The sequence below is a fragment of the Phalaenopsis equestris genome, unplaced genomic scaffold, assembly GCF_001263595.1.
Source record: "Phalaenopsis equestris unplaced genomic scaffold, ASM126359v1 Scaffold000359, whole genome shotgun sequence".
Taxonomy (NCBI): domain Eukaryota; kingdom Viridiplantae; phylum Streptophyta; class Magnoliopsida; order Asparagales; family Orchidaceae; genus Phalaenopsis; species Phalaenopsis equestris.
The window spans coordinates 23,985-36,817 of record NW_018164801.1 but is presented as its reverse complement, the minus strand read 5'-3'; the positions used below and the strand labels follow the sequence as shown (position 1 = coordinate 36,817).

Sequence of the window (12,833 nt, the reverse complement as noted above, 5' to 3'; positions counted from 1 at the left end):
GAAAGTGGGTACATTTTCATTCTTCTATTATTAATTCCTTTTTGATCTTCCTGAATCCCCAAAGCCTTTTATTCTGGATTTATTACTTTTGTTTATGAGTCTGCCCTTTCTTAAATTACTAAACTTTTTATTGATGGGCAATGGGAGTGGAAAATGAGAAAGCAAAAAAAAAGTAAACTTTCTTTCTGCTGCTCTAAATGCAGAATCAAGATCATGTCATTACTTCGTTTCCGCCAAATTTTCACCTACCACAAATCTAAGTGAGGTTTGCAGGGAGAGGATGATTGAAGTATTATATTCAGGCAGGGAAACCCATTGAGGTAGGGCAGCTCATGCACACCTTAATTTGTAACACTCTTAGAGGAGAATCTATTATTGGATTGGGTCTCCCAACATGGATATTTGCCAAGTGTGAGAGTTAGGGTGGGGCCAAAATGAGAAATGGGAGGAGCAACTCCACCCTTTGAGGTTGATGACGAAGAAATCCATATATGGGTATAATGAGATGGCTTTTGGAAAGTTTGAGTTCTAAATGTCCCAATTCTTCCAAGCGGAGTACTCTCATCCTCGACCAAAGGCATTTGCTGCATTCACTGCCATACACAAGCATCTACATACACTTAGGATTCAAACATCATGCAGTGGAAGCAGCATAAGATATATCAGCAGCTGCAACATTCTATAGTCCAGCAGCAACGACAGTTTGAGAATTTGGTCCAGTTCAATGTTGCTCAGTTGGAATTTTATAGTCGTGAGGGAAGAAAATTAGGCCTGAACCAGCACAATTCTTGGCGTCACAGATTTCTCCTAATTCTCTATAATATCTGCTAAGACATCTTTAAAATGTTCATAAGTATCCGTGCTCTGCAATTACACAAAAACATCTTGGAAAACATAAATAAAAATAAATAAAAGAAAATTACAAGAAAATTTAGACAGTTTTTATCATATAATTCACACACATCAAAAATTTATGATAAAATCTTATAATTCCAATGTATTGAGCTCTTCTTATTTTGGCAAACCATTTACCCAAGTAATCCACCATTACCCAAATTTCTTTCCTGACTGCATACTATTATGAGGGTGTGCGCCATGTGCAAAACACTTAATCCTTAGAATGTGTTTGAGTAGTTTCACTTGAAATAGACTAATGTTTGGTTTAATTTTGAATTGCTAGTCACACAAATTTATATTTTCAAAAGCTAAGTTGATTGAGTTCATGCTATTGAAGAGTTATCAAATTTTAACTTCTTAACTTAACTATAATTGCATTATCAGTCATCAAGTCCTTCTGAAATGCAGTAAAAAAAATTAGCATCTTTTCTTTATAAGCATCATTAAGAATTTGTCTTGCATCTTTGTTTACTTGTAGTTAGCATTTTAATTGGTGTACTCACAACTTTTTGCTTGCTTTAGATTATTTTATGCGTTTTGCATTGTATTTCATTAGACTAACACTCATTTAGTATTGATTTGCCCTTAGGCTATTTTATATCCTTAAAATGGCATTTAGACTAGCACCAATAATGAACACTTTATATTTCCAGGCAATGCACACAAGATTATACACCTTATCCTGATTATGAAGCACCTTCTTTTAATGGAGTATTAAATTCTACAAAACTTTGAATCAGATGAATTAAATGGGCGGCATAACATAAAAATGGTGATACTAGATTAAACTTAAAAGCTTAAATTAGGGTATTTTGGAATACAAAAACATAGAGAGAAAAAAAAAGTACTATTTTTATTTGGGTTAAAATAAAAGATTCAATAATGGCCAACTATACCTCCATCTTTTATGATCACCCTAATTACTGCATCTAATCCAATGCAACTTCTGAGAAACCTACTGCAAATATTTTTTGGGTAAATGCCTTGAGAAATTAGATATGTGAAAAGTCTTGCCCTTAGTGAGATTCCCACCCCTATCGTTAATGTTGTTCATAAAAAAATTTAATGATGCTAGTTATGAGTGCATTGATCTGAGAAAAATAATTTTTTTTTTAGGTTATGTTTGGTGATCCTATCCTTATTAAACAGGTTAGCAAAAATGTATTTGAGGTTGGTTTCCTCCCTTTAAAGGATGACATATCTCATAACCTACAATAGCCTTCCATATTTTTCACTCACTATTTGACTTGATTGTTATCATGTGCCATTCTTCGTATGTGCCTATAATTATTCATATTTTGTCTGAGCTTCAAGCACATGCTTCAAACTATTTAATATGGATGATTACAAGCTTTAATGGCTTCTACTCAAAATAAATTATTTGATAAGTATATTGATGGGCCTCAACCACATCTCACATTATACCTTGAGTTTATCAGCAATATGTGTATAAAACCTTAGGATTCCACAGTCATCATCTAAATTTGCTGCTACATATGTCTAACCTTGTAGTTATTATTGCATTATTTTTTCCTTATAAGATTTAGCAAGTTAGAGAACTGAACCTCTATCCGACTAACAGAAGAGCCTGGTTCCCATTGACATTTGTTGATCTTTATAAGTTTTCCTTTCAGATGAGATACTCCACCTCTGGAAAAATGTAAACATCAGAGTTTGCACACTTATGATAGTATCTAAATCTCCATAGAAGGGCTCTTAAGGTCCAGGGAATTAATGCAGAACAAGTACAACATCTACCAATTACTCGATCTTTAAGCATGGCAAAAAATATTTAAATTATTATGGTATTTTTTTAATGTTTAACTTTGATTTGAGCAGACTTAAATTTGTGATGTTATCTGAGTTAAAATGTTAAGATGTAAAGTTGGTATTTTAGTCCAAGTTGACCAAGTCATCAATGTCAAAGTCAAAAGAAAATCTTCTTTTGTGGATTCGAGTGTGATGTTTCATATTTCAAGCAAAACATTCTACTGGGTTAACAGTTCTTGAATTTCCAAGAAGAAGTTTTAAAGACTACAAGTAGTTCAAAAGTGTATTTATTATATAGATGACAACCTTTTAGTTTCCTTATATTATTTTGTAATCTTTACATGCAAAGCTTTTAAATATCATGAAATTTGTAGGGGAAAAATTGATAAAATAAAATTAAAATGAAAATTTTATTTTCTTGCTTGGCAGCTATCATTTTGTTTACTGGTTAGGCAACCGTAAGTAACCCCTCTTTGGGAAGAGATTTATCATATTAATAATTTTATTTTATTCGATTCTATTTTTTTTTCTGTTAGTTGATTCTCTACATCTCCCTCAAGTATTACACTGTTTCGCTTTAAGATCTAATACTTTTTTCCCTCAGTCTCTTCAAGTTAAGCAATTTTGCCAAAATCAGTCTCACTTGGGCCAACATGCTTTTCTTCAACTCCACACAACTCCTAAAGAACTCTTAAATCATTAGTCTAATATCCTAAGCAAATACATAATACTTAGGGTCTGTTTGGGGCAGCTGTAGCTAATTGAAAGATGATAAACTAGGTGCGGTGGCTATTACAAATTTTTATTTTTTTGGAAAAGTCAGACCGTTGCCAATAAGCTCCCATCACACCTAGATAAGTGCGGTGTGAAAACGCATAAGCTTCCAAAATGCGGTTTACCCAAACAGGCCAGGTGCGTTTTCAAAATGCCACCGCCCCAAATAAGCTGCCTCAAACGGGCCCTTATACTCATTGTGTTTCCCTATATAGCCCTCCCTTAAGCTTCACACAAAAACTACTGCTTTAGTCCCCCTCAATGGGTTGATCTCTACCTTCCCAATGCCTTCCAAAATCCAAACACTTGCATTGCGTTCCCCTACAATCCTTTATATTAATTAAAATTACTCACCTCAACCCTCCACTCAAAAGTCCAATACTTACAATCACATCAATATAGCTATGTAACTCTTTACACGAAGATTTCCTTCAACTCTATTAATATCATCACTTACTTCTTTGGTAACATGCTAGAACAATTAAATAAAATCCCGAAAACACTATTAATGAGCTATCATAATAAAAGCATGCCATGAGCTCTATTATTGCTGTAACTTGCTCTGAATTATATCACGTGCAATTGGAGATTGTATCTACTAGCAAATTTCTTAATTATCGGGTGATGACTCTCCTAGAGTATTAATTCACTTTGAATTATGTTCCTTGCCCAAAAGTAATCTTTGCTTAGATGGTATGGTCTACTAAATATTTGACCTTATTCAAGACAATCGTTCACAATGACCTTTACTAACGAGTTGGCTTGACTTAGGGTCTGTTTGATGCAGCTGCAGCTGCGCTGCCCAGGAAGCTGCTGTGGGGAAGTTGCTGCGGGGAAGCTAGCTGTTTGTTCGTTGCAGCTGTGTGAAAACAACTGTGAAGTAGCTGTTTCTGAAAAAATATCCATTTTGCTCATGTTTAGTGAAGCTGTTTAAAACAGAACCGTGACTGCAACATATTTGATACTTCAGAAGTAGAAATTCATCTCAAAACAGAACAAAAGTTCAGATACACTACTCACTTAACAGTAAGTACCAAAAGCTGAGGTAAGACCAAGTTCCATCAAGGAGTCTCTATGAAAAAACTTACTAAGCATATCAAAGAACTTGTAAGAAGGCTTCTGCATCTGTGTCTTGGCCGATCTATAGATCGATGTGCTGAGAGAGAGAGAGAGATAAATTTACTTTATATACAACAAAAAAGAAGTAAAATTGGAAAATTGAAGCCACTTTAATGTTTCTAGCCAACATAAATTTAAAAATCTGGGCTCCATCAATTTCCCAATTATATTTATAAATTAGGTGATTGGAGTAATCTAAACAGATGGTGCGCAGACGAAAAGGTTAGGCAAGCAGAAGTGCCATTACAACACTTGAAAAATTGGTCTCCTTCAATTCCCTAGCACCTGATTTTAAAAAAAACTACATACCTATCTCATTAAACTAAAAAGAAGGAAGACATTGTAATCTAGAACTTGCTTGACAGAGTGGCACCTCAATTCTATGGACGATGACATCAACAGATAAACCTGACATTTTATGATATGTCCAAGCAAAGCAACTCTTAAACTCTATGAGCAACCGAATCAGATCGTTGACATACTAGAGTGACATATTAAAATATCCTTGAGGATTATAATACTTTTATGAATGGTAATTATAAGGTTGATATATTGCATAGCTTTAATTTCACTTGAAACATGACGAACTTCAATTTTAAACCAAACATGAAAAGTAACTTTGCATGCAAACATTGTACCTTGCACCAAAATTCCAACAAACCAGACATCCATCTACCAACAATCAAGCAAATCCTCGAATTCAGTTTGCAAAAAGTAAGCATATTGATGAAACAGTTTTTCTCATTAGTGGAATCTTCTGTAGCAGAAAGTAAGCATATTGATGAAACAATTTTTCTCATTAGTGGAATCTTCTGTAGCAGCTGAAAGTCATTTAATCATAAAAGTATAGACCTATCAAGAACAGAATTCAAGAAGAAAGGAACTCCAATGAATAGATTAACTATGTGAATCCAGAAAGAAAGGTTAACAAATAAAGCAATCTCCAGAAACCGCATTGATGAACCTCAGATCCACAGAATAAGGTAACTTCGCTGCCAATAAAACTACTTTCAATCTGACTAACATAAGTAGTCATCTTTGTTCGATAAATTAAAGGTGATCCAAAATCTCAGCACCAACAATTAACCCAACCCAGTTAAAGTTTCAATGAACTCATAAAAACTCAACCTTTGGTCCACAGATCTTCCGGACAGATAATCCCAGATGCATGGAGAGATCAAACAAGATATCAGAAGACAGAATTTTTATCACATAGAGCTCAACAAAATCCATAATTTCAAAAAGAAAAAAAAAAGAAGAATTGGTGAATCAAACAAAGCAAATCAAAATCAAAAGCACAACTACGAATAAGGTGAAAATAGGGGATCTGAAACAAAAAAAAAAAAAACCTTGATTCTGAATTGGGTCTTGGGGATGTCGTTTGTGTACTCCGGCTTGACTTCGTAGTAAGAATCCACCGGTTGTCTAGAGTTCATCCACATTCTCTTGAACACAATCAAAATACTCAAAAATCTAATAAGAAATCCTTCGATAGGAATCAAATAAAAATGGAAGGTGGAGAAGATGATATATTGAGAAGGCTTCGACACCGCTCAGCACTGAATGGACGAAGCTGGGACGGAGTAAAAGGCGTAACAGGGCACGGGGGTAAAATGGCGGAACACAAAGCTGGGACGGGGGTCGGTTCTAGCTTTCCACATTCAACGAATATCGTGGCAGGCCGCAGCCTTGTCGTCGCCCCAAACGACCAACAATGGCGGCACTGTGCCGTGCCGCACTCTTGCCGCCGCCCCAAACAGACCCTTATTGGAGATGCTTAACCATCAATGGTACTACTGCACAATCCACTAAAGGGATTTATATTGACTAGAAAAATGCATCAACAAAAGTTATAATTCAATAGTTCTAAGCGGTGCATATGAACTTTGGCCACATTAGTCATTCAGACAATTATTATAATCATGATTCATAACATCTCCATTTTATGCTTCTAGAAGGGAGGTTTGCCTATTGTCAAGATAAAATTGGAGAGGTTAGTTTGACACTATCAGCAGGCAGGCAGTCTTCATCCTTGTCCTCTCTTCCACCTTCATTAGATTGGCAAATTGGGCCTCCTATTCTCAGACCTGAGGCCACTCTCATAGTGCATAACATAAGGACATGCTACATTCAAACTTCACCAGGGACATCATCAACTTTCATCTCTAAAGACAATCATTTCCTGATCGACACAAATAAACCTTAAAATGTCAATTTATGAACTCAAAACTCTTATCCTTGCTAGGATATCTAACATTTCCCCAAATTTACTCTCACGAGTTGTTATAAATCCATGAGTGTGGGGCATTTCTTTTAGTTATTTATTTTTCATTGTTGGGTGATTTAAAACTTCAATCAATCATTCTAATGTTCGGCTTGGGAGCATCATGCACTATCTTTTGCTTAGAGACACTAAGAGAAGAAGGTTGCTTAAGACTAGCCTTTGCAAGATCATAAACAACAAGGAATATCACCTCAATTGCTCATTGTGACAATCAAACACTCAATGGAAGACTCCATTATTATTTAGTAAGAAGGCACTACAGTGGACCTATAGGCCTTCTGGCTTAGTCTAAAGAGCTTCAATCCCTCGATGTTGAAGGAGTGTATTTCTCTTATTGGCACATTAAATTTTAATGGAACAATAGGCCTCCTAAGGCCTTCTCATACTATGCAAATTACAGCATCTTTGATGCTTGATTGGTAGAAACAGCTAGAAGCAAACAATCAATTAAAAAAAAACTTAGAGCATGGTTTTAAATTTGATATTTTATCAACTTATGTCATTATTATATAAGGGAATATAATCATCACAACAACAACAAACAAGGTTTTATCTCATGGCCAACTACACAAATCTTTTTTCTCCATTGTATACTGAGTGTCATATTTTCATTTAATTCTAATACATTAATATCATTTTTAATACATGCCCAAGTCATTTTTGTTCAACCTCTACCTTTCTTAACAAAAGTCAAATCTAAAGCATCTACTCTCCTTACAGGGTCATCAGATGGTCGACGTTTAATGTGGCCAAACCACCTAAGGTGACACTCTCTAATCTTGTCTACCACTAGAGCTACTCAAACCCTTTCATAGATATATTCATTCCGCATTATGTCTTTAAGTGTAAAACCACTCATCCACCTGAGCATTCTCATCTCAACAACACTTCACTTAAGTATAAGCGTCAATTTTGTAGACAATTTTGCGTCATAAAGCATTCCAGGTCTCACCACCCTCTAATAAATTTTTCTTTTAAGTATAAGTGGTACCTTTCTATCACACGATAGACCCGATGCATTCCTCCACTTCAACCATCCAACTTGAACTCTATTGATAACATCGTCATTTATATCACCATACTTTGAACAATTAGCTCGAGATATCTAAAATGTTCCCTCATTTTAAAAACTTGATCACCCATTGTTACAACCCCGCATCTCGATCTACTATTACTAAGCCTTTGTTTTGCGCAGCTGCAGCTTCTCAGCTTTTCAACTGCAGCTGTGCTGCCCAATGAAGGTGTTGCGGGGAAGCTGACTGTCTGTTTGTTGCAGCTGTGTGAAAACAACTGTAGGGCAGCTGTTTCTGAAAAATTGACCATTCTGCCCATGTTCAATAAAATTGTTTATAATAGAACAGTGACACCCACTTATTTAATAATTCAGAAACATAAATTAAAAAATAATGATAACTTTATTTTGAAGTTTACAAATATGTCAAAAATAATGATGAATTTATTGAAATTCATTATTAGCTTGAATTGTAGTTGAAAATCCAAATTCCCTGCTTCCAACACATTCTCAACAGTTTCAAGGTACCAAATGCAATATATAAGGTAAAATAGATATTGTAATATCAAAATTAAGTGCTTCAAACATATTCTCAACAGTTACAAACTGAAGGAGGCAAATTTGATGTGGTTTTACAACAGAATCTGGAACCCGATTTAGATTCCGCCAAACACATAGCGCTAACTCGAACAATAAAGAAGATTATATGAAATGCTTACTTGCAATTAGTAGAAATTTTTCTCAAACAAAAAGTGGAATAAATAAACAACATAGATAAGATAAATACTCTATACGGTTTTCAAGATTAAATGAGAGGAACAATAGCAAGCTTTCAGATTTCACCATAAAAACAATCAATCTCATTAGCAAACAAGCAAAAACTCAAATCAAGTATACGAAAAAAAAACTTAAAACTTCCTAATCAAATTTTAGATAAAAAATAAGAAGCATCTAAAATGTTCATATGCATACATTCGTATATATCCAACATTATTTAGGATTACAATAATCCATTCAAGGAAATAATGATGTTGAAGAATGGGTTTCAGAAAGCACATATTTGGTAATAGTTCATAACAATAATAAATAGCCATACAATATTGATAAATATGGATTAGCACAAAAAATAAAAGCAGAAAAATCATTACTCTACCCATGCAAGCTCCCAGTAAAAGGATCAATGCCAGATGCAATTTTCATTCGCATAATCATTCTTATAGGATGAAACAATGGAAAGCAGATAATTGGTTTGATAATCCCAGTTTAACAAGGTAGGCTAAACAGAATTATTGATGATTCAGATGCTCTCCTGTTACCCAGAACCGAAAAATGCATATTGATTAACTAAAATTACAAAAAAGTAAACAGCACTAATTTTTTATTTACAATTGCAACTTTAGAGGATCCGGATCAAAAATAATTTAAAGGCATCACAGGAATTAAAAAAAAAAGTTACAAAATTATGGCAAAGAAGCAATTATTAATAAAAAACAATCAGCTAATTCTAAGAGGAGATTGATACCATGATCACAGTGCATGAAACACTAAATAATGAATGCAAGGAAGTGAATTATACTTGACATGTAATGCATCTGGGAGAATGAAAAATAAAATAAAGTAAGATGAGGATGTGGAAGGAGAAGAGGAGGTGAAGACATAATATGATGCATAGTTAAGAAAAACAAAAATTATCCATTCAACGAACAGAATGATGTCCAATCACACTAAGCAGAACAACATTCCGCTGAAAATAAACTCAACCATCTTTTTACAGCAAAACACCAAATTGATCAGAGAGAAATGAAATAATGCCAATAATTTCTCACCCTTTTCGGCGCCCCTGGATCTCAGAAAAGCTCGATTTCTTGCAAGGGATTCGGATTGAAACTAGATTATCGTCTAGGCTAAAGAGGAGCAGAGGGGGAGAGTTTGTGCACCTGCAACTCTTTCTTGCCATGCGATGGAACCGGTCGGAGAAGAGGAGGAACGGGGAGAGATCACGGTTTAGGATGTGGGGCGAAATATTTCTCGGCTAGGGTAACGAGGTAAAAAGCCGAGTGAGGAAGCTGGAAAGCAGGTTATTATTCGCGTTCAGCGTTCAATCGAAATCGCGGGATGCTGTTGTTGCAACGCCGTGCCAAACAACTCCAAATAACTTTCGGCAGCCGCTGCAGGAACGACGCTCCGCCAAACAGACCCTAAAATTAAATTTCTATGCCAAAATATGCTAGAATTTTTCCACACAAACAATGAATCCGAGATGGTTATTAATCTCAAAATAAGCTAATTTTGGAGATCCTAAACTCTCTAACCTAAGCAATATTCAACTTATTCTATATAAAGTCGCAAGCATGCTGCAGATTTAATCCAAACTAACTCAAAAAAAAATTGAAATTGCATGTAAATAATAACTTATGGTCCTATAAGAACCCTAGCCAACGAAAGAAGAATTATGAATGGGAAAGAATATACTGAGAACCAAATGCTTCAAGTGTGACAATTAGCCAAGAGAAAATGAAATGAAACGCAAGTCTCCCCGACGAGAGCAAGCTATCTTTTCTCTACATGTCACTTTTCACATCCTTATGTTTACAAATTGAATGAGCATACTTTCAAAGATTTTACTTTCAATATAATTATTATTATTTACCTACCATTACTAGGAAATAGAAAAACTCAATCAAATACAATGCACAAGACAAGTAAAGCTCTAATTTTTTCTGAATATAAGTGATAAGAACCTAGTTTCAAGCTATTGGACTTAAGCAAACAGATAAACACTAACCTTAATCAGATAAAAAGATACAACAACAACAAAAAAAAAAACCTTTGATAGCATCATTATCAACATTTGGCAAGGGCATCCTTGATTAGTTTCACTGCAGAAGATAAGAACTCTATTTTTTGCATGTTCAGCTGCATATCTATCATTTCCAACTTCTTACACTTTTCCTCCAACATGTCTATTGTTGCAACAGGTATATGATTTTGTAAAACCAGTGCGTTGTTGCCATGATCACTCCTCAAAAACCAATATAGAGAAGGATATTCCCCAGCAAAATGCTTTGAGTCTCTTTTCTTTTTATTATAGCTCTCCTCTCGTTTCTCTAGCTTGACCTTATTCTCACGGAAAAAAGATTCCTCCTTGAGAGAATCCCATATCATCTTTGACAGATCAAATACAGCAGCATTGTGAGCATCTGAAAACTTTGACCTCTTCGCAAGAATTCTTCTGGCAGCAGTATTTTTATATCTCTTCTTCAACCTGCGAACCTTATCAGTAATCTGGTTCGCAGAGACCGAGATGGATAAAGAATCCTTCACAGATTTTAAAAGAGATTCTGCATGCACATGAGCATACGGGATGGCATGATATTGCTCTTTGTATTCCAGAATGCCTTGCAGCAATGCCAGCTCATCCTCATAGCTCCAAATTCTCCTGAAACGTTCCTTCTCCTGGCCTCCTGGTCCAACTACACTGGCCTTCCTCTTCTTCTTTGAAATTCTGGCATGTGAGGCCGCAGATTGCTTTCCAGAATTGGGTTCCTTCTCTACAGGCTGAGTAGAGCTGACTAAGGGCTTTTTACTGACTGGGTCCAAAAAGGGGTCTGGAGCTTGTTTATCATCATCCATGTTTTGAGAATCAGATGATTCGTTATCAGCCGTAGACTCTTCTTCTTCACTCTCGGAGCCTTCATCCTCGTTTTCTTCACCAGCGACAGATTTTGAGGAATTGGGCGGCTTCAATGGCGAATCAGCAATTGGATTGACAGAATTTCTGGCCGGTTGGGGAGGTGAACGAGGCCGCAGCTGCTTCGATTCAGCCCTAGAATTAAACTCCTTGCCGTCCTCTTCTCCATCTCCTGAGCCTGACTCAGACGACGAAGAGTTGTTCGAAACTTCTTGCTTACCATCATTGGTGGTTTGAGAATCTCGCAGCTGTGTTGGAGGATTCGGTGGTCGAGCAGCAGTCCCCAAATCCTCCGATGATTCCTCGTCCGTGGACTCTTTCTCTTCGCTCTCAGATGATTCAACCATCTCCTTCCGCTTCTCATCTATGCTCCCGGTTTTTTCTAGGGTTTTGGTCGCCGCCAAGGGCTTCTCTAATTTCACGTCATTTGCCGGGTCTGCGAAGGTGCAAGAGTCATAATAATTAGTTAATTACAGACAGGAAAATAATTTGTCATCTGAATCCAAACAAAGAGGTGTCGGAAATTTGCTTACCATGATCAGTCTTTCGAGAAACTCGTCGCGCTGCCCCATGGCTTCTTTTGGGACTCTCAGACGATTTATCATCCTCCTCTTTTCTGCCATCGGTTGGTTCTAAGGAGGGCTCGGTATGCATTCGCAGAGCAGCCGTGCCTGAGCCAGCGGAGAGCTTCTTCACAGGAAAAATCGATCGAGAAGGAGAATCCTCGTCGGACGAGGAGGAGAAAGACGGTGGAGGTGGAGGAGGCCGCTTCTTCGCCGTATTCTTGGCCATGATCGTTCTTGCTGCCAGCTAGGGTTTGGCCGCAGTGAGGAATTTTCAAATTTGGAGTTGATTGCTGGGTATGGAGAAGAGAATTTCAGGATCGATCCGCAGAAGAAATCGCAGGAAATTTTGATCTGATTACAATCGAAATCTTTTTTGTATAGATCCAAGATCGATCAATTGCCTCGAATTTTGATGAGGGGGAGGCTTGTTCATATTGCCCCTTTTGTTTTTCTTCTTCCATTTGTATAATTGAGGGCTCCCCTTTTGTTTTTCTTCTTCCATTTGTATAATTGATCAGGGCGTTGTATAATTGAGGGCTTGTTTGGCTGCACCTAGGGTTTAGATTGACCAGGATTTCGTAAATCCCTTAAATTCACTGATATTAAAGCCAAGCTGTTTAAATTCATCTTTTAAGTATGATAATTTATGAGGGTAGAAAATTTGCAATAATATCCTTATTTACTTTTTTTTTATTGCATATTATATATATATATCCTAGC

The 12,833-nt window shown here is 36.2% G+C and overlaps 1 protein-coding gene across 1 annotated transcript; it reads right to left on the bottom strand.

Annotated features, from left to right (window-relative positions):
- Positions 1-10,668: 10,668 nt before the first annotated feature.
- LOC110026264 (STOREKEEPER protein-like) lies at positions 10,669-12,585 on the bottom strand. Its single transcript, XM_020727141.1, has 2 exons — positions 12,081-12,585; positions 10,669-11,983 (listed from the first exon to the last, which is right to left on the bottom strand). The coding sequence occupies exons 1-2, from the start codon at positions 12,337-12,339 to the stop codon at positions 10,701-10,703; spliced, it is 1,542 nt and encodes a 513-aa protein (XP_020582800.1). The 5' UTR covers positions 12,340-12,585; the 3' UTR covers positions 10,669-10,700.
- Positions 12,586-12,833: the final 248 nt, after the last annotated feature.

Bases quoted from the DNA above. Each gene is read 5' to 3' on its own strand.
- LOC110026264 (XM_020727141.1), bottom strand. From the start codon at position 12,339: ATGGCCAAGAATACGGCGAAGAAGCGGCCTCCTCCACCTCCACCGTCT. The intron at 11,984-12,080 runs GTAAGCAAATTT...GCACCTTCGCAG, and splicing joins TTCTCGAAAGACTGATCATG to ACCCGGCAAATGACGTGAAA.